The 25,980-nt window shown below is 47.8% G+C and overlaps 3 protein-coding genes and 1 long non-coding RNA gene across 9 annotated transcripts in view; 2 read left to right on the top strand and 2 right to left on the bottom strand.

Moving 5' to 3' along the window:
• LOC310701215 (tigger transposable element-derived protein 1-like) overlaps window positions 1-17,601 on the bottom strand; it is a 31,676-nt gene extending 14,075 nt beyond the window's left edge. Inside the window, exon 1 of the mRNA XM_083491741.1 lies at window positions 17,441-17,601. The gene's annotated coding sequence lies outside the window, so the exon portion shown is untranslated. The remainder of the gene's footprint in view (window positions 1-17,440) is intronic.
• LOC310701135 (uncharacterized protein) overlaps window positions 1-25,342 on the top strand; it is a 30,259-nt gene extending 4,917 nt beyond the window's left edge. Inside the window, exons 1-9 of one of the 6 annotated variants that reach the window (XM_083491464.1) lie at window positions 10,991-11,363; window positions 12,087-12,154; window positions 15,644-15,770; window positions 16,596-16,700; window positions 17,208-17,348; window positions 18,262-18,363; window positions 20,872-20,961; window positions 22,349-24,532; window positions 24,708-25,342. In XM_083491464.1, coding sequence (XP_083347590.1) covers window positions 12,134-12,154; window positions 15,644-15,770; window positions 16,596-16,700; window positions 17,208-17,348; window positions 18,262-18,363; window positions 20,872-20,961; window positions 22,349-24,303 — 2,541 coding nt within the window. In that variant the 5' untranslated portion in view covers window positions 10,991-11,363; window positions 12,087-12,133 and the 3' untranslated portion in view covers window positions 24,304-24,532; window positions 24,708-25,342. Of the gene's footprint in view, window positions 1-10,990; window positions 11,364-11,613; window positions 12,155-15,643; window positions 15,771-16,595; window positions 16,701-17,207; window positions 17,349-18,261; window positions 18,364-20,871; window positions 20,962-22,348; window positions 24,533-24,707 lie in introns of those variants that run through there. The other 5 variants (XM_083491466.1, XM_083491465.1, XM_083491462.1 and 2 more) reach the window with 5 other exon arrangements.
• LOC310701040 (complement C4-A-like) overlaps window positions 1-25,980 on the top strand; it is a 338,535-nt gene that overhangs the window by 170,623 nt on the left and 141,932 nt on the right. The gene's annotated exons all lie outside the window — the stretch shown is intronic.
• The window catches only part of LOC310702117, a 143,102-nt gene that overhangs the window by 102,773 nt on the left and 14,349 nt on the right, over window positions 1-25,980 (bottom strand). The window lies entirely within an intron of this gene.

Raw genomic sequence — 25,980 nt, 5'->3', positions numbered from 1 at the left:
GGCTTACTCTGAAGTAAGTGGAACGGGAGTCGTGGACTCTCTTCCCAATCACCTTGTTTTTACATGAGTAGAATATGTCCTTTTATTTAAAATGCATCTCTGGGTTATTTGTGGGGCATAGGAATTCGTTCATTCCCCCCCCAAAATATATAGTCCTGCCCCCCACATGTTCTGAGGGACAGTGGACCGGCCCCCTGCTGAAAAAGTTTGCTGACCCCTTTTCTAAACCCTTAACTCTGGAGTTGATGGTTTGCTCCCAGTCAAATGCACAGAGCTGGGTTTCTCGGCTGCCCGCACCCCGAATCTTTTGCGCGCTTACTCGAGAGTAAGCCATTGACCTCAGCGAGTCTTGGTAGTAAAAGCACGCAGGATTGAGTTGCTGATCTTTTGGCCCCCGCCCCTTCCTGCTCCCTTCCTTGGCTCTTGCGCAAAGGTGACTTAGAGCAGTGTTTCCCAACCGGTGTTCCGCGGCACACTAGTGTGCCGCGAGACGTTGCCGCGTGTGCCGCGAGATGTTGCCTGGAGGGAGTCGGGCGAGTCGGGCGGCGAGAGGCGGGGCGGCGGGCAGCTCGTAGAGGAAGCGCGACGCCCCGGGAGCAGCCATGGCCCCCCGGCCCCGACTGCCACTCTCCGCGCCCTCCGCGCCCCGGGCCAGGCCATAGGAGAGCCGGGCGCCGACGACGGAGGAGGCCGGCCGCGGGAAAGTGGCCACTTCCCCTTTAAATGCCGCTCCGGGCGGGGGAGGGAAGCGGCCCTCTGCCGCGCCGCTCTGCGCCTGCGCCACAGGCCCCGGGGAAGAGCGCTTCGCAGGACTCGCGGGCCAGGCGGAGCTACCTCGAGCGCCACCCAAGCGGGCGTCTCTATAGCGACGGACCCGCCCTTTCCGCTGCCCTCCCGCGCTGCTCTGGCTCTGCCTAGCGGCCCGAGGAGGAGCCGCGCAGCCTGTTGCTGCCGCCCCCGCGGAGCCTGAGGCGAAACGCGCAGGGGCCGCCGCCGCGCCGAAGCCTCCCTTCCGGGATCCCCTCGGGGCCATTGGGCGGGGCTGTCGCCTCCTGGACGCCGCAGCCCCGAGCTCGTGGATGTAAACCGAGAGATGGACTTGCTTGGGAGGAAGTTCCGTTGTACCAGCGGGAGTTATTTCCTAGTAAATATGAAACACTTGGGGATATTAGGTTGAGACTGAGGGGAGCATGGCTGGTAGCCCGAAACATCCGGAGGGCGCAGGGCTGGCGAAGGCTGGGGGAGCACGAGACTTCGACAGTCTTTTCAGTATGTTACAACATAAAACTGCTGGAGCAAGTTAACATATTTTGTTACCTTGTGCATTAAAAGGACCGTATGTAAGAATATAAGTGGGTTTGCTTCGTTCCATAGGATTCACACCTCAGAGTGCAATGGCAGGCAGATCTTAGAGCCAGCTTCTGTCTATGTATCTGAAACCTGTTCTGCCCCCTCCCCCACACTTGGTGCCATTTTCATCTACACATGCAGCAGAGTAAGTTGACCCAGAATAGTACCAATTCAGATGGCAGATGGGAGAATGACAGTGCTGAATGCTTTCCCATGTAGAACAGTCCCTGCAAATAAAAACCTAGCATATTTGGAAGAGGGATGCTAGCCTAACCATTACCTTCTATGCTGTTACAATTTTTTTATCTTTTTTTACATAAGTAAAAAATGACCTTTCCCCATCTGGCATGGTGGTGTGCCTCGAAATTTTTTTTATGAAACAAGTGTGCCTTTGCCCAAAAAAGGTTGGGAAACACTGACTTAGAGAGCTACTTGCTCTCATTCCTCCAGCCTAACTTCAGCAAATATATGTAGAATACAGTGGTGCCTCGGTGTTACGGAAAATCTGGGTGCGTATTTACCCTGCCACCCAGCCAATCGGACCAAGTCCGTGGATTCTAGCGGAAGAAAAGGAAGCTCAGCCGGACGCAGGAGCAAAATGCGAAGATCCAAGTTTATTGCGCAACAGGTTCAAAGTGGGATTGAACCCCGAGCATGGGGCGACATAAACTTTTAAAAGTTCCCTCCAAGTCCCAGAATACAGTGCAACAAAACGTCATGAATACATTAAAAGAAGGCTGGGTTTTCCAGGTTACATCATGAATACATTACAGGAAGGTGGGATTACATGGATTAACATTTCAGGAAGGGAGGGGGAAATATGCAGAGTAAGAGATATGCAGAGATAAACACAGATAAGCGTTTCCTGAGTACAGGTGAAGGTAAGACAATGGCGGAGATATGCATCGTCTGCCACCTGGCATCGCCCGGAGGAAGGGTATGGCAGAACGATCTGACAGGATTAAGGTCTTCCTGAGTACGTGACCTGTCGCTCAGGGGATCATGGAGGTAGGGGCAGCATCATGGAGTCCATAGGGAGCCGAGTTGAATGACACCAAAAGGAAAGAAATCGGAGTTACGGTTGATTTTATATCAATTTCTAAAGGTTTCCTAAGGTTTCCTATGCTGTCTGACCTATTCCGTATCGGTGATTGAAAGTGGAAACAAAATGGATACATTGTAGCAAGAATGGATACATTTTGACAGCTTTATGAGGCCCTTGGTTTCGGATCCATTGTTCTCACCGTGGGGGGCCGTCAGCAGCTTGTCAGTAGGCTCAACGAGGCGTGCAAGGGCTCCGTGAGCTAGCTCGTGCAGGATAAATGCATGGCTGTGATTGGCTAAGGCGCAGCCATAGGAATTAGCGGAGAAGCTGGAACGCCAGGTCTACCCGTTCTAAGAATGGAGCGCGAATAGCCATAGGAAGAGATAGGAGGATATGTTCATATATTTGAGCTTATTTCGCTCCAGAAAGAAAGAAGGAAAAGGGGGGTGACGGGAGACGTGTGGTGCTTGTGTAACGGTGAGGGGGCTGAGGGTGGGTGTATTGTGGGCACCCTCGAGGTCATCGCCTCGGTTGTTCAAAGGAGAAGGGGGAAGGAGGTACCCCCCCCCTTTCCCGGTCCGTATCAGTCCCCCATTCGGAGATAGATTTGCATTAAAGTTCTGTAAGAACTTGCAAATCCTTTCTCCGCACCATTGGAGCATCAAATTTCGGTGATCTCATACTCCCCTTCTCCTAAATGCCTCATCTGTACGTAGTCCGGGAAAGTGGGAGCATGTCGGGAGTGGGAATAGGCTCGAAGAGGGAAGGAGCTAGGGGAGGCAGACTGACGGAGGAAAGAGCAGCAAGGGGTAATACAATGCATAGTACAACAGAGGATGGAGACACAAAGGAAAACAGTTAAAATGATGAACACCACGACTTTCAATAACTGCCTGAGCCAACCCAGCTTGGGCAACCATCCCCATAAGTCCACGTCGGATAGTCCCTCATGCTGGATGTCGTGGAGCTTCCCTGCTAGCTCATGAATGTTATTTAAATGTCCAGTTATATTCAAAGTCTGGTCAGTCACATATGTGCAGCACTCTGTGCCTATTAATGCGCAGGTGCCTCCTTGACTGGACAAGAGGAAGTCTGTCGCGATTCTCGTCTGTAGGCTCAATTGTCTTACCTCGGATAGTTCCGACATGAGAGAGTCTGTGATCTGAGTCGCCTCCTGCATGAACTTAAGGAGGATGTCGGTGAGTCGGAGAATATCCACATGATTTGAACCGGCACCGTAGGCGGGGAAAAGCGACCGGCCTACGGTCTCTCCATTTGCCGCGACATCTGACAGATCTGACAGCTCCTTTTGCTCCCTTTTGTTTCGTTGTCTTCCAGGGGGTAGGTGTGGTACTATTCTAATTCCGGGAACGATGTAGCCAATGAAGCAGGATCCGGACATGTGTGGGCTCACCCATGTGTAAGCGCGGTGTCCACACACCCAGAATAGGCCGCTGAGGTAAGATTCCATTCGGCCTGAGGCAAAAGTTTGCAGCAGCATGGTGTCTGTGGGTTGTGGCTTCCAGTCCAAGGGGTGTCCGACCGCAGCGGCCCAGGCAACAGTAAGGTTAGGAAAAGTCCGGGAGTCCCTAGTGTTGGAGACGGTGACCAGTCCAGTTGGTAGGATTTCTAGAGTGTTGATGCATGTACTGGATCCGATGAAGGTTCCTTCCCCTGAGAAGCTGCGGCAAAGGGGTCCCTTTGTGGGGCCGGTGAGGTAAAGGTATTGATGTGTTAAGTTGAGTGCGGTCAAGTTCCAGGAGGTAACATTTCCGGAACGGAACTGTTCTAGGGTCACTGGTACAGGGACCAGTGGGAGGCTCTGTTGGAGATGGCTGGGTGCGTGAGCGCAAATCCAGCAGTCCGGGTAGGGTGACTCCTTCGCCACCTGGCTGAGAAGCTTAATGTAGGAGTTCTGCTCCCAAGATGATAGGAGATCTTCTCCCGGGAGTGCCGAGTCAGTGCCGAATTGTCGGGGTGCCGTACCAACCGGATGGAGGGGGTCGGTGGTGTTCAGTAGTCGCCTATCCCTGGCGATACCGCCGCATCGCAGGGGTCCGACGTGGTCCCAGGAGGGGGAGAGTGAGGGGTGTATAGGGTGGTGCCACCCTTCGAGATATTCAGCCCCTTTCCACTCATGAGTGACCCCTAAGTCCCATAAACAGCAGAACCGTCGCAGGCAGAGTCCTTGGAGTTGGGGCTTTCGGGTTTCTGGGGTGGAGCGGAGGCATTGGAACCCGAAAATCAAGTTTCCAGAGGGGTGGCTTGATTGCGTATAAGCGTGAGTAGCCCCTCCTGTCTCGACTTCGGTCCAATTTGGGGTTTGTGAGACCTCTCCACTCTCGTAAAGAAGATAAGTCCCATTTCTGCAGGTCAGCCGGTAAGAGGAGTGGTCAAGAGTGAGAGCCGCAGAGCCGATGCGGTGTAAATCCTTGTTCCGGATGAAAAGTTCCCAATATTCGTTTTCGGCGAGTTGGGGAACTAGGGAATGGCGCAGCAGGGTTCGGGATTCAGGAAGGCAGAAATCAAAGTCCCCCATTCGATCAGGGTTTGACCTTCCCGTCTCGACCTCATGATAGTCCAAGAAGTGGTAGTTCGTTTGCAAGCCCGTGCAGTGGTCTGATGAGATGGACGCGACCGAGGATAGGGCAGCGAGGAGAAGGGCGGTGCCAAGCAGACCCATGGTTCGGATGCGTGTAGGGAGGGCGCAGACGGTCTAACGAACAAAAGGTGTTGGGTAGGGCGAGGCTGTAGAGTGAAGTTATCAAAGGAAGCTGTTGAATGGAGCTGTCAAATGGAGCTGTCAGATGAGCTGTCAAAAGGCGAAGCTATCAACGAAGCAAGCTGTCAATGGAGCTGTCAAACGGAGCTGTCAGATGAACGAAGCAAGCTGTCAATGGAGCTGTCAAACGGAGCTGTCAAACGTGGTTGTCAGCGCGTCTGAAACGTAGCTTGATGGTGTTGGTATCTGGGATGATTTCAGACGTCCAGTTGGGTGTCGCGGTGTCTGGTCCGGTCTGTTGAGCCCGACCTTGGCCCCGATCCACTGGTCCGGTCTGTTGAGCCCGACCTTGGCCCCGATCTGCTGGTCCGGTCTGTTGGGCCCGACCTTGGCCCCGATCTGCTGGTCCGGTCTGTTGGGCCCGAACTTGGCCCCGATCTGCTGGTCCGGTCTGTTGGGCCCGAACTTGGCCCCGATCTGCTGGTCCGGTCTGTTGGTCGTCGTCGTCAATATATGAGGCCGGTGGAGCAGGTGGAGTCGAAAAGGTGAAGTCCTCGCCGTTGCTTTCTTCAGTCTCCGGTGGAGGGGGTGAGGACTTGCACCTAGTGTGATGTAACCAAGAATTCTTCTCACCTATTTTCACGGCGGTTGGCGATGTCAAGAGTACTTGGTAGGGACCTTCCCACGCGGGTTGGAGTGGTTCCTTCTGGTAGACTTTGACGAGGATCCAGTCACCAGGGTGGAAGGAGTGAGCGTGGACGTCGATGGGCAGGTTCTGTCCCTCGATGGCCGCGTAGTGGTGGAGACGCTGTAGTTGTGTCTGAAGCTGAATAACATAATTAGTAAGTTCTGCTTCCCCCAGCTCCAGTTCTGATAGTGGGAATAAAGTGTTGTAGACGGGAGGAGGTCTCCCGAATAAGAGTTCGAATGGAGAAAGTTTCAAACGTCCGGTTGGGGCGCTGCGGATGTTATGAAGGACCAGTGGGAGTGCATTCACCCATTTTAGGCCAGTGAGCTCGCAAAGTTTGCCCAACTGTATTTTTATCTCCTGGTTCATACGCTCCACTTGGCCAGAGGATTGTGGGTGGTATGGAGTGTGGAGATCCCATTTAATTTGGAGTGCCTTGGCCACTAATTGCACCACTTCTGCAGTAAAGTGGGTTCCCCTATCGCTGTCTAGGCGGCGGGGTATGCCGTAGCGGGGAATGATATCCTGTAGGAGGGCCCTGGCAACTACGGATGCGGTGGCTTTTCTGCAAGGGAATCCCTCCACCCACGAGGAGAATTGGTCAACTATAATCAAAGCGTGTTTAAAGCCTTGGCATTGGGGCAGATCAATGAAATCAAGCTGCAAGTTCTCAAAAGGGACAAAGGCCCATGGTCTGGCTCCTGGTGGTCTCCTGGGCTCTCGTTTGGGATTGAAGCGATGGCAGGTAATGCAATTCTTTGATGCTGCTGCTGCAGCGGCCGCTATCCCGGGTGCGTACCAAGATCTAATTACATGCTCCATTAATCTCCCTTTTCCCCAATGTGTCCGCTGATGAAGAAACCTCACTACTTTTGGAGTCCAGGCCTTTGGAAGGACGGTTCTTCCATCGGGGAGGACCCAGACACCCTGTTGTTCGGTGGCCCCTAGCGATTCCCACGTAGCCTTTTCATCCCCTGGGGCAGATTTGTAAATTTCAGTGAGGTCTAGGTCTGCTGGTAGTTGGAGGGCTTGAAACTCGGATTCATTGTTAGGGATGCGTAAGGCAGCCATCTGTGCGGCTTTGTCGGCACGTCTGTTTCCTTTAGAAACTGAGTCCCTGCCCTTGGTATGGGCTTTGCAGTGGACAACGGCTATAGCAGCAGGTAGGTGGATCGCTGTGAGAAGTCGCTCAACTAGGGCGGCGTGCGAGATTTGAGACCCGGCCGCGGTTAGAAAGCCTCTCTGGAGCCAAATTTGGCCAGTTGTGTGCACGAGGCCGAAACAGTATTTGCTATCCGTATAAATGGTTATTCGCTTCCCTTCACCAATCTCGCAGGCACGCAGCAGCGCAATTAACTCGGCAGCTTGGGCACTGTACTGGGAGTTGATTGGGTTCGACTCTAGTACTTCGAAGTCGGAGACCACCGCATACCCAGTCTTTCTAACCCCATCAATTACTTTAGAGCTACCGTCAGTATATAGTACTAAGTCCGGGTTCTCCAGGGGAAGATGATCTAAGTCTTCGCGGGGCTTTTCGGCTTGCCGGACTATAGTGGTGCAGTCATGATGCGGGGTGCCATCATCGGGAAGGGGTAGTAGGGTAGCGGGGTTTAGCGAGTTGACACGTTTAATGGTGACATTGGTTGGGGTTAGCAGGAGGGCTTCATACCGGTTGAGGCGGGAGTTTGAGAAATGGTGACATCCCTTCAAGGTTAGGAGGGTTGAGACTGAGTGGGGAACGTGAAGGGTGATTTCGTGGCCCAGGACCGTCTCTTGGGCTTTCTCGAGGAGGACGGCAGCGGCTGCGATGGCTCTGAGGCAACTGACAGCCCCCTTTGCAGTGTTGTCAAGTTGTAGACTATAATATGCTACTGGCCTCTCCTGATCGCGGAAGGGTTGGGTTAGGACACCAGAGGCTACCCCCATTTGCTCGTGGATGAACAGGTTGAAAGGGATTCGGTAGTCGGGTAGTCCTAGGGCAGGAGCGGATCTGAGTTGTTACGGAAAATCTGGGTGCGTATTTACCCTGCCACCCAGCCAATCGGACCAAGTCCGTGGATTCTAGCGGAAGAAAAGGAAGCTCAGCCGGACGCAGGAGCAAAATGCGAAGATCCAAGTTTATTGCGCAACAGGTTCAAAGTGGGATTGAACCCCGAGCATGGGGCGACATAAACTTTTAAAAGTTCCCTCCAAGTCCCAGAATACAGTGCAACAAAACGTCATGAATACATTAAAAGAAGGCTGGGTTTTCCAGGTTACATCATGAATACATTACAGGAAGGTGGGATTACATGGATTAACATTTCAGGAAGGGAGGGGGAAATATGCAGAGTAAGAGATATGCAGAGATAAACACAGATAAGCGTTTCCTGAGTACAGGTGAAGGTAAGACAATGGCGGAGATATGCATCGTCTGCCACCTGGCATCGCCCGGAGGAAGGGTATGGCAGAACGATCTGACAGGATTAAGGTCTTCCTGAGTACGTGACCTGTCGCTCAGGGGATCATGGAGGTAGGGGCAGCATCATGGAGTCCATAGGGAGCCGAGTTGAATGACACCAAAAGGAAAGAAATCGGAGTTACGGTTGATTTTATATCAATTTCTAAAGGTTTCCTAAGGTTTCCTATGCTGTCTGACCTATTCCGTATCGGTGATTGAAAGTGGAAACAAAATGGATACATTGTAGCAAGAATGGATACATTTTGACAGCTTTATGAGGCCCTTGGTTTCGGATCCATTGTTCTCACCGTGGGGGGCCGTCAGCAGCTTGTCAGTAGGCTCAACGAGGCGTGCAAGGGCTCCGTGAGCTAGCTCGTGCAGGATAAATGCATGGCTGTGATTGGCTAAGGCGCAGCCATAGGAATTAGCGGAGAAGCTGGAACGCCAGGTCTACCCGTTCTAAGAATGGAGCGCGAATAGCCATAGGAAGAGATAGGAGGATATGTTCATATATTTGAGCTTATTTCGCTCCAGAAAGAAAGAAGGAAAAGGGGGGTGACGGGAGACGTGTGGTGCTTGTGTAACGGTGAGGGGGCTGAGGGTGGGTGTATTGTGGGCACCCTCGAGGTCATCGCCTCGGTTGTTCAAAGGAGAAGGGGGAAGGAGGTACCCCCCCCCTTTCCCGGTCCGTATCACTCGGGTTACAGACGCTTCAGGTTACAGACTCCCGCTAACCCAGAAATATTACCTCAGGTCAAGAACTTTGCTTCAGGATGAGAACAGAAATCGTGCTCCAGCGGTGTGGCGGCAGCGGGAGGCCCCATTAGCTAAAGTGGTGCTTCAGGTTAAGAACAGTTTCAGGTTAAGAACGGACCTCCAGAACGAATTAAGTACTTAACCTGAGGTACCACTGTATATGCATTTGGAAACTAAGGCGCAGAGGATGGTGATGACTGGGCTGCTGTCCGTTCAAATTATATTTTAATTGCCGGTTTTAGATACACTGTGATGCATTTTAAGTATTGCTTTTAACCAGTTTGTTATTATTCTGTATTTTGTAACTGATGTTGTTAGCCACCTTGAAACCTGACTTGGCAGGATAAAAATAGATTAAATAGAAAATAGATTTTTTTTTAAAAAAAGAGAGGCAGTTGGGTGGAATCCAGGCTGGCTTTGAGCTTCTTGGAGGATGAACCCTGTTATTTTCTGCCTTCTGCGCATCACAACGGCATTTTGCTTTGTACCTGGTAACTGATGCCCAATTATTTGTTGTCTTCATTGTTCCATGTTATTCATCTACATCACAGAATGATAGCATTATAAAGTTTGAAGGGACCCTGAGGGTCATCTAGTCCAACCCCCTGCAATGCAGGAATATGCAGCTGTCCCAGACAGGGATCGAACTTGTAAACCTGCCGCTATCAGCACCATGCTTTAACTAACTGAGCTATCCATATGTATCCATATATTATATAAGGGAGCGGATGATGCTGTGGTCTAAACCACTGGTCCTCTTGGGCTTGCTGATCAGAAGGTCGGTGGTTCGAATCCACACAATGGGGTGAGCTCCTGTTGCTCGGTCCCTGCTCCTGCCAACCTAGCAGTTCAAAAGCACACCAATACAAGTAGATAAATAGATACCGCTGCGGCGGGAAGGTAAAAAGTATTTCTGTGCCCTCTGGTTTCCATCACGGTATCCCATTGCGCCAGAAGCGGTTTAGTCATGCTGGCCACATGAACCGGAAATCTGTCTGTGGAAAAATGCCAGCTCCCTCAGCCTGAAAGTGAGAGGAGTCCTGCAACCCCACAGTCTTCTTTGACTGGATTTAACCGTCCAGGGGCCCTTTACCTTTTCACTTTACCTATTATATGCTTTTACAGTGGTACTTCGGGTTAAGAACTTAATTCATTCTGGAGGTCTGTTCTTAACCTGAAACTGTTCTTAAACTGAAGCACCACTTTAGCTAATGGGGCCTCCTGCTGCCGCCATGCGATTTCTGTTCTCATCCTGAAGCAAAGTTATTAAACTGAGGTACAATTTCTGGGTTAGCAGAGTCTGTAACCTGAAGCATGTGTAACCTGAAGCGTCTGTAACCTGAAGCGACTGTAACCTGAAGCAACTGTAATCTGAAGCGTCTGCAGTGGCGTAGCGTGGGTTGTCAGCACCCGGGGCAAGGCAAGTAATTTGCACCCCCTAACCCGTGGATTTGCGCCCCCTAACCCGTGGATTTGCGCCCCCTAACCCTAATCCCCAGATGTTGCGCCCAGTGCGGCCGGCCCCCCCTGCACCCCCCACTGAGCGCCTGTAACCCGAGGTATCACTGTATTGTTGATCCTTTGGTTTCTAATTGCTATTATAGATGTAATGATTTTTTTAAAAAATGCAATGATTTTAAATATGTAATACTTTAAAATATGTTTTTAATGGACTTGTGAAATCGCTTTGAGATGCAATAGAGGAAGCAGCCTATAAATGAAACGAATGGATGGATAAAACGTATGGTTTTTTTAAATCATTAATTGCTTCAGGACCCACCCTCCCCCCTCTTCCCCCCCCCAATGTCTCAACAAATGAAACTGATTTGTAAAAATGTTACATGGAAAAAATACGATAGACATTACACATACTTCTGTAAAACAAGAAAATCTTTAATGAAAAAAGAACAAATTTTTTTTAATTGCTTCAGGATATTTCATGGGAAGCCACTTGTAACTGAAATAAATGCATGTGTGCCTAGCATGAGCCTTGCCACTGAGAGGCACTCCGTCTGAGCACATAGCACAGAAGATGGATTTGCACTGCCAGGGGTCTGGTGTGGCCTCAGTCACATGGCGGGAAGCGGAAAAGCAGGCGCACAGGTCAACACAGGCAGTCAGGAGAAGGAGAAGCGGTGCAACATCAAAAGGGGCACTTCCAAAACATCAGCCCGCATAATAATAATTTATATATATATATATATATATATACCCTCCTGGAAGGCATAAAGCCGAGAAGGGCAGGGAACTGCAGATGTAGGAAGGAGGAAGAAAGAGATCCAACAAGAAAGGGGAGGGAGGGGGAAACAGAAAAGAGGGATCGGCTGAGCAGGGATGCAGCTGAGCAGGGAGTGATCTGCTGGTGAGAGAGGGAAAAGGGGGTGAAGTGTGGTGGACGGGGGGGAGGGGAGGAGAGATCCACATATCTAGACACCCCCAGTATTGTAAATTTGTGCATTGGAAAAATAATTTTCTGAGGCTTCTGCCTCAAAGGGGAAAAGGATTTTAAATGTCCTCTGCATTTATATTTTTTCCACTTTGGACTAGACTAGAGGCACATTGTGGTAGATGTGTGGTGTGGTGTGGTGTGGTGTGGTGTGGTGTGGGTGTGTGTGTGTATTATGCCCGAGCCCATGCTCTAAGGCAGGGGTTGCCAACCCTGAAGAAACCTTGACTGGTGTTCAGTTTTTTAAGTTGGTGCTAGACAGCACAGCAACTAACGAAAGAAAAGCGCTTTGTACATGCACAGAGGCCTGTGTATAGCTGCTTGCTCCATATATCCTTGACCTGAGCTCCCCCCACCCAAAATGCGGGAACTAAAGACCTGTGAGCTCAGGCTCCAGTGAGGCCCTGCGGTCTGCCTCCTTAACTGCTCCCAACTGCCATGGTTCAAAAAAACCAACATCCTTGGAATGGAATCCCTGACCCTTGTTTTTACCTTTCCTCATGGACTCAAGCTTGACTCGTCACCTGTTGCAAGATCCCTGTTACAATACGACCACCTCACTTTTCCCACCATCCATTTGGGTTGACACTTTTATATCTATGGAGGGCACAGCCCCATGTAACCTTGTCACTTTTCCAGGTCTCGCAGGAGCGTCGTCCCCACCTCTGAGGGAAGCGGAAGCAGCAATGGACACACAGCTGCCTCAGGTACGGGGGGGCTGGGGCTGGGTGTGGGGTACCTGGGAGAGGGGCAACTCCTGTATTGAGAAACAGAGCTCAGGGCCCAGATTCCTCTGTTCTGGCTGAGTTGAGGGGGGGGGGGTGCCGTCGTTCAGCTTCAGCATCCAGGAAGCAAAATTCCTTGGCAAATTCCAAAGCATCTCTTACAGTCAAAGGGATCAGTTACAGATAGGTAGCCGTGTTGGTCTGCCATAGTCAAAATAAAAAAATTCCTTCCAGTAGCACCTTAAAGACCAACTAAGTTAGTTCTTGGTATGAGCTTTCGTGTGCATGCACACTTCTTCAGATACACTGAAACAGAAGTTGCCAGATCCTTCTATATAGTGAGAAGGTGGGGAGGGGTATTACTCAGAAGGGTGGTGGGAATGGGAGATTGGCAGATAGCTGAGATGAGCCTGTTGGCGACTCTTAACGACTGCAATAGGTCTTACAGGAAAAGGCAAGGGGTGAGAAGGTGAAAAATGGCTTAGTCATGTATAATGAGATAAGAATCCAATGTCTTTGTTCAGACCAGGTCTCTCCATGGTTTTAAGTTTGGTAATGAGTTGCAATTCAGCAGCTTCTCTTTCCAGTCTATTTCTGAAATTCCTTTGTAGTAAGACAGCTACTTTGAGATCTTTTATAGAATGTCCTGGGAGATTGAAGTGTTCTCCTACTGGTTTCTCTGTTTTGTGATTCTTGATGTCAGATTTAGAATCACAAAACAGAGAAACCAGTAGGAGAACACTTCAGTCTCCCAGGACATTCTGAACAAAGACATTGGATTCTTATGTAACTTAGTTGGTCTTTAAGGTGCTACTGGAAGGAATTTTTTTATTTAGTCAAAGGGATGCAGAAGTAGGACTGGCCCCAGGTGTGCCTAGGATGGGACAGCAATTGGTACCCGCTTCCTGCAAAATCAATCAATCAATGTTGACTTGATTTATTGCTCAAGATCACAGCAAAGGGTTGTTCGTTTTCTGGGAGCTGGAGATCATGTAACAGATGTTTGAACTACGAGCTGGAAATAAAAGCCCCAATTTAAATCTCAGGATAAAGTAAAGGTAAAGGGATCCCTAACCATTAGGTCCAATCGTGGCCGACTCTGGGGTTGTGGCGCTCATCTCACTTTATTGGCCGAGGGAGCCGGCGTACAGCTTCCGGGTCATGTGGCCAGCATGACTAAGCCGCTTCTGGCAAACCAGAGCAGCGCACAGAAACGCCATTTACCTTCCCGCTGGAGAGGTACCTATTTATCTACTTGCACTTTGACATGCTTTCTAACTGCTAGGTTGGCAGGAGCAGGGACCGAGCAACGGGAGCTCACCCCGTCGCGGGGATTCGAACCGCCGACCTTCTGATCGGCAAGTCCTAGGCTCTGTGGTTTAACCCACCGTGCCACCCGCATCCCAAAAATCTCAGGATAGGGGTGAGCTAAATGTAATTTGGGCAGTTCATAGACAGATTTTTGTGTTGGATTTTCGGGGCGTGGGGTGGGGGAATAGCAGCCAAAGCATACACACACCCCATGCCAAATAAAGTACTGTGGGGCAGAGGGAAGGGGTTTCAAAATGTTTGGTACGTTTCTGCCCTGAGGGTAACTTTGGGAGACAGGGTGATATTAGGACAATGACTTTAAGGAGTTAATCCCACCTTCCCCCCAGCACTGCCATCCTGATCCAAATTGGCAGGTGCAGGCAACAACACTCATTTTTAAAAAATTGTAGGAGACCCAGTTGTAGGTCTGCCATTGTTACGGAAAAATCTGGGTGCGGGGTTACTCTGCCACCCAGCTCGTCGGACTAAGTCCGCGGGTCCCTGCGGAGGAAAATGAGCTCAGCCGGACGCAGGAGCAAACTACAGAAGATCCAAGTTTATTGCGCAACAGGTTCAAGGCGAGATTGAACCCCGAGAAAGGGGTGACATGAATTACTGAAACTTCCCTCCATATCCCAGAATACAGTGCAAAATACATCCCAGTTACATCATGAATACATTAGGAAGAGGTTGGGTTACACCGGATTAACATATGGAGGAGGGAGGGGGGAATATGCAGAGCTGGAGATATGGAGGAGGGAGGGGGAATATGCAGAGAGCTGGAGATATGCGCAGATAAGCACATCCTGAGAAGACAATGGTCCATGTATGCATAGTCTGTCACCTGGCCTTGCCCGGAGGAAGGGCTTGGCAGAGCGATTTGACAGGATTAGGGTCTTGACACCTTGCTTGAGGGATTATGGAGGACAGGGGAGGTGTCATGGGGTCCTAGAGAAATTGAGCAAATTGGCACGTTGATTTTCTATGAATTTTATAGATTTTAGTCCCTTTTGACATTGACAATTGGAAATAAATGGATATATTGTAGCGAAGAAGGAGGTGAAGAAGACATGCCCCACCCTTCCGTATCAGCCATGCTGATATCTACTTGAATGCTCAGTGGCCTCAAAAGCAACCCATGGTCTGTCTTCTTCTTAAGCTTCGTTTACAGGGTTGTTGTAAGGATTACAGAGGAAATGGGTGAAACCAAACTAAGCCAATCCTGAGGGTACAAGTCAGTGAATTCATCCATCGATCTCAGTCAGTCTCCTCTGAGTGTGACTAACAATGGATATTGGCCATTGGACATAGATTGCCTGGCTGTTATTATTTGGGCAATTTATAAGCTGCCCTTCTGCAAAAGGACTTTCAGTGTGGTGTACAATTTAAAGCAAAAGTCACAAAAACCAAACAACATTTGTTGCTTCTAGACAGCCTGTTTAGTAGGCATTCCTCCTGATCTGTTTGCAAGATTAGACAACGTGGGCTATTTAATGAGCATTCCCCATCAAAGCAAGTGTTATCCCACACTTTCCTGTATTTTCCCCATCTTTTTCCTTATTACAAAACATCTGTTCTTTTGGGGGAAGCCAGGTCTCTGTGCAGGACCTCCCAATCAACTACAATTGCGCAATCTGAATTTACCAGTACCTTGGAAGTTGAACAGAATTCGTTCCGGAAGTCTTTTCGACTTCCAAAACGTTCAGAAACCAAAGTGTGGCTTCTGATTGGCTGCAGGAAACTCCTGCAGCCAATTGGAAGCCGCTGAAGCCGTGCCGCATATTCGGCTTCTGAAAATCATTCGAAAACCGGAACACTCACTTCTGGGTTTCAGTAGTTCAGGAGCTGATTTGTTCGGGAGCCAAGGCATTCGAGATCCAAGGTACGACTATGTGATTGGATCCCATGTACAAATAGCAGCCACCCAGAATAAGGTTACTAGATGTCCCCGTTTCCCGGGGACAGTCCCCAGATTTACAAATTTTGTCCTGACAAAATCCATCTTATTTAGTAGGAAATTGAAAAGTGTCCCCGGATTCATTGAGAAAAATCTGGTAACCTTAGCCCAGAAGCATCCCAAGTCATAGTTATCTGTAGCAACAGGGAACTTAGAATTTGCACCACACTTTTCCTAAATGTTGCTATTTCCTTTCCTTCCAGGGCTGTGTGGCTTTTGAGGATGTGGCTGTGTATTTCACAGAGAGTGAGTGGTCTCTATTGCATACACATGACAAGGCTTTGTACCGGGACGTCATGCAGGAAAATTATGGGCATGTTGCCTCTTTAGGTAAGTGCCCTTTTTCTCAACTTTTGATAAGAAATGTAATTCTCTTCCCTCCCCTCCACCCCTTTCATTCAGAAATTCATTTCAACACACACTTCTGATGGTGTGGGACTTGCTCTAGGAGAGAGGTACTTGCATCTTGTAGCATAGAAAGCAAATTATTATAATGTGTCTGGTATTAGTACAGTGGTACCTCGGGTTACATACGCTTCAGGTTACAGACTCCGCTAACCCAGATATAGTACCTCAGGTTAAGGACTTTGCTTCAGGATGAAACAGAAATCGTGCAGCAGTGGCAGAGGAGGCCCCATTAGCTAAAGTGGTGCTTCAGGTTAAGAACAGTTTCACGATAAGAATGGACCTCCAGAACGAATTAAGTTCTTAACCTGAGGTACCGCTGTACTCAGTTCCTAACACTGAAAAGATATCTTTTGGGGGTGGATAAGCTCTTAGTTGCTTTTTTTTTACTTTTACTTTTCTTATTTGCATTTGTTAATGTTTTGAAATTCAATCAAAACAATTTGGGGGGAAAACACATAAAATACAATCATTAAAATAATAAACTGTAATATTAAAAAAAAATCTACTAAGATACAGTTCATAAAAAACAATAGAAGCTTTATATACAGGCTCGTTGAGTGAACTTGCCCTGTGCTGACTTCAAATCCTTAATTCCCCGCAATTTCTTCTTCTTTATTTTTTCGTCAGTTTTTATATGGAAGTATTTGGTAGCCAGTTCAGTCATGCCAAAATTGGTGTTATATGTTCTGACTATCATGTTCTGGGCAGCCCCACATATTACTCGAGTTTCTTCTGTTCCCTGGACAGGTTTTCGAGTTGTCAAACCCAACTTGATCTCCCAGCTTGAGCAAGAGGAAGACCCATGGATCCCAGACCAGCCAATTGTGGAGGAAATTTTGGAGCCTGACACAGGTGGGGAAGCTGAGACACCACCCCAATACACATTGAATCCAGTATAAAGGGACCCCTGACTGTTAGGTCCAGTCGCGGATGACTCTGGGGTTGCGGCGCTCACCTCGCTTTATTGGCCGAGGGAGCCGGCGTACTGCTTCCGGGTCATGTGGCCAGCATGACTAAGCTGCTTCTGGTGAACCAGAGAGGTGCGCAGAAGCACCGTTTACCTTGCCGCCGGAGCGGTACCTATTTATCTACTTGCACTTTGACGTGCTTTCGAACTGCTAGGTTGGCAGGAGCAGGGACTGAGCAATGGGAGCTCACCCCGTTGCAGGGATTTGAACCGCCGACCTTGTGATCAGCAAGCCCTAGGTTCTGTGGTTTAGACCACAGCGCCACCCGCGTCCCTGAATCCAGTATACATTGGGCTAAACTCTGGAACACAATTTTGGGTTCTGCTCCTGTCTAGAGTGATGAAATGTCCCTCTTAACCATACTCTTTCTCACATATTTCCTGTGAACCAGAGATTCCTGATGTGATAATAAAGCTGGAAGAAGAAGAAGAAGAAGAAGAAGAAGAAGAAGAAGAAGAAGAAGAAGAGGGGGAACAGCTTTGGGTTCTGGACCACCAGTGGCAAAAGTCCTTCCCAGGTACTGCCAGATCAGGTGAGGGGTGGAAATTAGGACTTAGAGGATGGCCAGACGGCATGTTGCTTTAACAAGATACAAATAATAAAGAGGATGCAAGATGAACAAACAGGGACGCGGGTGGCGCTGTGGGTTAAACCACAGAGCCTAGGACTTGCCGATCAGAAGGTCAGCGGTTCGAATCCCCGCGACGGGGTGAGCTCCCGTTGCTCGGTCCCTGCTCCTGCCAACCTAGCAGTTCAAAAGCACGTCAAAGTGCAAGTAGATAAATAGGTACCGCTTTGGCAGGAAGGTAAACTACATTTCCGTGCGCTGCTCTGGTTCACCAGAAGCGGCTTAGTCTTAAAGCCACGTGACCCGGAAGCTGTACGCCGGCTCCCTCGGCCAATAAAGCAAGATGAGCGCCGCAACCCCAGAGTCGGTCACGACTGGACCTAATGGTCAGGGGTCTCTTTACCTTTAAGATGAACAAACACCTATGAAAGCCAATAATAATAATAATAATAATGCAACCACAATAAGAAATATCCTAAAAAGTAATAAAATAGTGAGCGTTAAAAAACAAAAATAAATCTGGAGGACCACAAATAGTTATGGTAAGATAGCAATTGCATCCATCCTCCAAAGGCCGAATTGGAAAGTTTTGATGACCTTCAGCTACAGCGTTGAGAAGGGGGAAGATGAACTTCCCTAGGCAGCTTACAACCAGATTACAAATCAGGGGAGGGATCTGATAAGTCAAATGATAAGTAACTCTTGAACAAAAGTCTTGCGTTGCAGGGGGGCTGGACTAGATGACCCTCAGGGTCCCTTCCAACTCTACAGTTCTATTCTGATTCTCTAGTTGTGCTCTACATCTGAGGTCGGCTGTTGGAATATTGCACCTGAACGCTTCGTTTTACCTCTCCTTTCCTTGCCCCCTTTGATTCAGGATTTCCCGACCTCATGATAAAGCAAGAACAGGAAGAGGAGCCCTGCGTCCCAGAACACCCAGGAGCTGACGAAAATGCGAATGCTGCTGCAGATCAGTCAGGTGTGGTAACAGTTCATCTGATTTGGGGTTCACCACCAAGTCTCCATGATCTTTAATTTTAAAGGGTTTACGTGGGCATTTCTCCCCAGGGCCCTCTCTCCTGTTCTGCAGGCAAGCTTCTCCCTGATCCTAACTCAGATCAGCTCAGTGTTTTCTCCTCCGACCAGCAGTAGTTCTTCAGGGGCACAGCCTGGGTTCTTTTTCAGACCTATTGGGGATGACTGGGACTGTACCTGAGAACTTTCTGCATAAAGACTGGGATGGTACAGTCCCTTTCGCACCAGGCCGTCCTGGGTCCTTGCAACCTGGAGCTGTCCAGATGTTTCAGCCGCTGCCAGCACGACTGTCCTGGCCGGAGCTTGGCCTAGGAACCAAACCTGATCTAAAAGTCTTAAAACTCACGGCCGCCAGACTTTTATATGCACAAAAATGGAAGGGCACGTCATTACTAACAATGGAAGAATGGCTGTTAAAACTGACGGACTTAGCTGAGATGGCGAAGCTGATGTGTTTGATCAGAGAAAAGGCACTTAAAAACAAAATTATTAGAAATTTCAACACAGCAATTTTAACAAAAATACATCATCCACATTGGTTTCCCCCCTCCATTTTCCTCCCCCCTCCCCCTAAACAAAAAACCCAACCTCCCCCCACCCCCGGACTTCCCTCAACTCCTTTCTCTGGTTTCTCAACACATCTTTCTGTCTGCATGTTATAAAATTGTAAAGATCCTCAAATTATCTATCTATATATTACAATAAAGAGTTTGTGAATGTTTACAGTGGTGCCTCGCAAGACGAAAATAATCCGTTCCGCGAGTCTCTTTGTCTAGTGGTTTTTTCGTCTTGCGAAGCAACCCTATTAGCGGATTAGCGGATTAGCGCTATTAGCGGTTTAGCGGCTATTAAAGGCTTAGCGGCTAAAAGGCTATTAGCGGCTTAGCGGCTTAGAAAAAGGGGGGGAAAGCGAAAAAAATAGCAAGATTCACAAGACATTTTCGTCTTGTGATGCAAGCCCATAGGGAAATTCGTCTTGCGAAGCGGATCGAAAAACAGAAAACCCTTTCGTCTAGCGGGTTTTTCGTCTTGCGAGGCATTCGTCTTGCGGGGCACCACTGTATTCAAAACCTGCCACAGAGTCCAGTTCATTTTGTTGCTTCTTCAAATATTTCATAAAAGGTTCCCATTCATCTTTCAAATCACACTTATCCTTGTCACATAGTCTGTGTGTCAGTTTTGCCAATTCCGCATCGTCCATCAGTTTTTCTTGCCACCATTCTTTCGTCGGGATTTCCTCATTCTTCCATCCTTGTGCTATTAAGACTCTTGCCGCCGTTGTTGCGTACAGAGAGAAAATGCACTTTTGTTAAAGACTGGAAAAGTCTCTTAGACTTTTTGTGTGAAAAAGACAATGAGGATTGAAGATAATGTTTGTTTATAGAAAGTTAGAAAGTGGCTTTGTTGGGTGTTATATTCGATTGAACAAAGTGAATATTATTTTTACATAGCGGACAGATGCAGAATAAGAAGTTATTTATTTTCTATATCTTATTCTCCTATCTTTCTCTTTTACCCTCTTTTCTACTTTTTAAATTTTCTTTCTTTTTCTTTCTCCCCCCCCTTTGTGATTTTATTGTATCTAGATAAAAGTCTTGGTTTGTTTTTTTAAAAAGGGAGAAGATAATAAGATTTGTACAGTGGTATCCCGCAAGACGAATGCCTCGCTCAACGAAAAACGTGCAAGACGAAAGGGTTTTCTGATTTTTAGCCGCTTCGCAAGACAAATTTTCCTATGGGCCTTTCTCGCAAAACGATTTTTTTTTTTGAGTTTTCCCCCACAGGCTCCCTCTAAACTTCTGCGGAGCGGGGCGGGCTGGGAGGGAATCCCTTGGCCCCCCACCGGACTTCCCGAAGCTCTTTTGAAGTCTGGCGGGGGTCCAAGGGATTCCCTCCCAGCCGCCCGCATTTAAAAGCGCTCGGGGAAAGCAACAAAGCGCGCTGCTTTGCCCAGAGTGCTTTTAAACGCGGGCGGCTGGGAGGGAATCCCTTGGACCCCAGCCGGACTTCCCACAGCTCTTTTGAAGTCCGGTGGGGGGAGAAGGGCTTTTCTTCCCACCGCCAGCCTTCAGAACAGCCTTCTGAAGGCTGGCGTGGGAAGAAAAGCCGTTCTCCCCCCGCCTGCCTACAGAAGAGGTTCGAGGAAAGAGGCGAAGGAGCGCTGCCCCTTCACCTCTGTCCCCGGAGCTTGCCGTTCTCCCCCGGCCTGCCTTCAGAAGAGTCTGAAGGTCTGAAGGCAGTCTCCATAGGAACGCATTAATTGATTTTCAATGCATTCCTATGGGAAACCGTGCTTCGCAAGACAAAAAACTCGCAAGACGACAAAACTCGTGGAACGAATTAATTTCGTCTTGCGAGGCACCACTGTATTTTTCTCTGTAAGCCTTAATAAAATTTATTTTAAAAAATAAAAAATTATGAAACCTTCTCTGATCTCCTTCCTCCTAAACAGGATTTCCTGGTATTATAATAAAGCTGGAACTGAAAGGAGAGACCTGGGCCCAAGATTTCCAAGAAACTGAGGAAAGGGCAACTGTTTCAGGTGAGGCAAACCACAGTGCCAACAGCAGGAAACAGGAAGCAGCTTGGCAGGAAGCTAGTCTCCACTTGCCAAATAAAAAGAGGGTGCCTGGGACACGAAGAAAAGGCTAAAGCAGGGATAGGCAACCTAAGGCCTGGGGGCTGGATGCGGCCCAATCGCCTTCTCAGTCCGGCTTGCGGGTGGTCCGGGAATCAGCATGTTTTTACATGAGTAGAATGTGTGCTTTTATTTAAAATGCATCTCTATGCATTTTACGAAAAATTCGCTAGACAAAAAAACTCGCGGAATGAATTAATTTCGTCTTGCGAGGCACCACTGTATGCACAATACAACATGCAAATAAAATAACATTCAACATTCATTAAAATAATATAGAATATTATTAAATATCAGCATTTCAAATGAAACAGAAATCCACTCTTAACAGTTACAATGAGTAATTTCTAAGCTCCAATCAATAAAATGCAGCAAACCACAGTGCACAACATAATTCAATGCAAAATGAGAAGCAGAGACTGGAGGGTGGGGCAGCGCAGGTGGAAAGAGGCCTTGCCTGGTGAAGTCTCTCCCCTCACAGTCTCCCCATTCTTCCCACATTTAAAAGGGCTTTGGGTGCCAATCAGCCAAAGGCCTGGTTGAAGAGGAACATTTCCGCCTGGCCCCCAAAGGTGTATAATGAAGGCGCCAGGTGAGCCTCCTTGGGGAGAGAATTCCACCTCCTTTTTGTCTCGGAAGTGCCAGTCAAACTGCACTGGCAGCATCGATCAAAGTGAGGATCCCTTCTGGTTCTCTCTAAAGATCTGCTCATAAGGTGTAGAAAAGCTGTACAGAAAGGCTATCCGTAACCATCACTGTTTGGTCAGGTTCGGGGCTTCATTTCAGCTGGAACTCGCCAGAACTCGGTTCCGGCTTCTCTCAGTTGAGCGCCATTGCCATTACAGTGGTACCTCAGGTTACAGATGCTTCAGGTTACAGACTCCGCTAACTCAGAAATAGTAGCTTGGGTTAAGAACTTGGCTTCAGGATGAGAGCAGAAATCATGTGGCGGTGGCGCGGCGGCAGCGGGAGGTCCCATTAGCTAAAGTGGTACCTCAGGTTAAGAACAGTTTCAGGTTAAGAACGGACCTCCAGAACGAATTAAGTTCTTAACCTGAGGTACCACTGTATAAGTAAACAAGGGAGGTGTTCATGGTGAGTTCCGGTACCTCTTTTCCTATAAAAATAGCACTGGTCTGCTTGTCCCTTATGGAAGCCAAATTACATATCTTTATCAAGTAAACAAAACAGTGAATTGCCACATGTTTTGGTTGATGACTTCTTTCCTCAGGAGACAAACTAAGGCAATATATCTCTTACTGCTATCACAATTCTCTGTTTATCTGAACAGGCAATGGGTACATGAAAGAGGAAGGCTCCACCCCACCAGAAAGCACTCATCAAGTGGCAACGGATGAGACACTCTTGGGAACTGCCAAGGAGAGAATCTTCCAGTATCCAAAGAAGGCCGAGGTCTCTGTGAAAGAAGGTCAAGCAGGGAGGCACCAAGGAAATGCCTCTGGAAAGAGAGTGGGAAAGACTTTATCTCGTGGGGGAAGTGGCATCAATGAAACCAAACTCCAAAAGAGAATCCATAAGTCTGGGAGAATGCTTAAAAAAGGAGAGGAACCATATAAATACCTAGACGACGATAAGAGATCTGGTTGGAGATATTGCCTGAAGACCCATGGGAAGAGCCACGCAGGAGAGAAACTATATACATGCTTAGTCTGTGGGAAAAGATTCTTTCGGAGATCTCATCTTATTAGACACAAGCTAAATCATACAGGGGAGAAACCATATACGTGTTCGGTCTGCGGGAAAAGCTTCAATCAAAGATCCCATCTTGTTAGCCATGAAAGGACCCATACAGGGGAAAAACCGTACCCATGCTCTGTCTGTGGTAAAAACCTGAGTCGTAAGGCACTCCTTATAAGACACGAGAGAATTCATACGGGAGAGAAGCCTTACAAGTGCTCCGAGTGTGGTAAAAGCTTCTGTCAGAGATCTGGGCTTGTTGCGCACAAGATCACCCACACAGGAGAGAAACCATATGCGTGTTCAGTCTGTGGGAAAAGCTTCAGTCGCAAAGCAAGCCTTATCAGACATGAGAGAATTCATATGGGAGAGAAACCATATACATGTCCGGTCTGTGGTAAAAACTTCAGCCAGTGCTCCGGCCTCCTTCAGCATGAAAGAATTCATACAGGAGAGATCCCGTATAAGTGTTCTATCTGCGGGAAAAGTTTCAGTCGTAAAGACTGCCTTCTGGGTCACAAGGGAACCCATACGGGAGAGAAACTATATTCATGCTCTATCTGTGGGAAAAGCTTCAATTGGAAAAGCTACCTGGCTGTCCATGAGAGAAGCCATAAGGAAGAAAAGTCGTATATATGTGCAATCTGTGGGAAAAGCTTCAACCAAAGATCCAATCTTCTTAGCCATGAAAAAACTCATACACAAGAAAAAACGTACACGTGTTCTATCTGTGGTAAAAGCTTCATTCACAAAGTAAGCCTTATTAGACATGAACGAGTCCATACTGGAGAGACACCCTATAAATGTTCGGTATGTGGGAAAGGTTGCAGCGGGAGAACTAATCTTATTTCACACGAAAGAACTCACACGGAAGAAAGGCCTTACGCCTGCTCATTCTGTGGCAAAAGTTTCAAGCAAAGATCCAACCTCACAAGCCACGAAAGAATTCACACTGGAGAAACTCCCTTTATGTGCTCAGTCTGTGGTAAAAGCTTCAGCTGTAAAGCAAATCTTCTTGGACACATGAGAACGCACACAGGGGAGAAACCGTATTCCTGCTCAGTTTGCGGGAAAAGCTTTGGTAATAAATCACAAGTGGTCATACACGAGAGGATTCATACGGGGGAAAAACCGTACACCTGCTCAGTCTGTGGGAAAAGATTCAAACACAGAACGAGCTACACCGAACACCAAAAAATCCACACGCAGGAGAAACCGTACACATGCTCAGTCTGTAGCAGAAGCTTCAGTCGTAAGGAGCACCTGATTATTCATGGGAGAATCCACACCGGAGAGAAGCCATATTCATGCTCAGTCTGTGAGAAGAGTTTCAAGCAAAAGTCGAGCCTTACTTCCCACGAGAGAAGCCACACGGGAGAGAAACCACATACATGCTCAGTCTGTGGTAAAAGTTTCAATCGGCGATCAAACCTTATTCATCATGAGAGAATTCACACAGGAGAGAAACCACACCAATGCGCCGTCTGTGATAAAAGTTTCCGGAGTAAAGCATACCTGAGGAGACATGAGAAAATCCATGCGAGATAAAGCAATCCATATGGGAGATGGGGTGGCGATATGGGGAGTGAAAACTGAAGTTGGTAAAAGATGGTTAAATAGAAATTATATATATATATGTAACTCCAAACCACAGTATAGCACTATAGGAATGATTCTGCGTGGCCGGCAAAAAGAGTTTGGAAAATTACACTTTGCTTTTTTTACTGTCCACAGTTACTTGATTCGCCCAAGGCAAGAACGGTTAGCTCTTAACTATGTCCTTAGCATAATATTAACTATGATTTTTAGGGAGATCGTAAACCACAGTTTGGTCAGCTTGTTTCCCTGAACCAGTTAAGATTAACCACAGTTTACTTAGGTTCAAATTTCACCTCGGCTGAAAATGGAAGGAAAGCTTCCCAGATTCTCTTTGTGGCTGCTCCGGAGGAGAGGAGTGGGGGAAAGCAGTGAGCCCCAAAGTTTGTGCACGTAACACTAAACTATAGTTTGGCATTATGTGTGACACAGGCCATTGAATATAAGAGCTCCAGTTGTGGCAAAAATATCAGTCGCATCCTGCCTCTTTGGCAACAACTTGGAGCATTAGCTCTGGAGCAAATACAAAAAAATGTCAAGGTTTGCAACAAATCTCATAACCGTATCTCATGTTCCATAAATAAAAAGCAAATATTAGGACAAAGTATTAAGAGGAAAAATCAGGATGCAGAAAAAGGCATATGCTGAAATGATATATACCATATTAAATAATGAAATTCCCCCCAAAGAGATCTGTAGTACTGTGCCTACAGTGTAATTGTACATACGTACATTTCAGGACTGATAATATTTGTGGTCCATGAACTGTTTCAGTTCCGTAACAGCAAAATTTCTATTTGATGTATGCACCCTTCTAGCAACAAATCCTGCTTCTTGCCCTGTTTATTAACACTGAATTCTCGAAGCTTTTTATTTTAGCTATAAATTATTCTGATGTAGGGTTTATAAAACAGCATTGTTTTGTTTTACTTTGACTAAATCTATCTTGGAGTCTCTTATGTAACTTATTAAATAAAGTGCTTGACAGTTATGTCTTTTGTGATCTAGCCACTGTGGAACCTGCATAGATTCATAGAATTGTAGAGTTGGAAGGGACCTCAAGGGTCATCTAGTCCAACCCCCTGCAGTGCAGGAATCTTGGCTGAAGAATCTATGACAGAGGATCATCTAACCTCTGCTTAAAAACCTCCAAGGAAGGAGAGCCCACCACTGTCAGAAAGTTCTTCCTGGCATTTAGTTGGAATCTCCTTTCTTGCTCCTTGAATCCACTGGTATGCAGGAGAAAATAAGCTATCTCCATCTTCCTTTTAATCTTTAGATCCTCTCTCCTCTCAGTCTTCTCTTATTCAGGCTAAGCAGTCCCAACTCCCTCAACCGTTCCTCTTGACCTGATTATTTGTGGCTTGCATACCCTCCAACATTTCTCCGATGAAAATAGGGACGTCCCATTCCATAATGGTAATTCTACTTTTTATACCCTACACATCTGACTGGGTTGCCCCAGCCACTCTGGGCGGCTTCCAACATATATAAAAACATAATAAAACATTAAACGTTTAAAAAAGCCTTCCCTATACAGGACTGCCTTCAGACGGCTCAGGGTCAGATAACTCCATACCCTCCAACATTTCTCCAATGAAAATAGGGACATCCTAAGGAAAAGTAGAG

Source organism: Podarcis liolepis, assembly GCF_965112155.1.
Source record: "Podarcis liolepis genome assembly, chromosome: 2".
Classification (NCBI taxonomy): domain Eukaryota; kingdom Metazoa; phylum Chordata; class Lepidosauria; order Squamata; family Lacertidae; genus Podarcis; species Podarcis liolepis.
The sequence above is the reverse complement of the archived record's forward strand: the minus strand, read 5'-3'. Positions and strand labels throughout refer to the sequence as shown.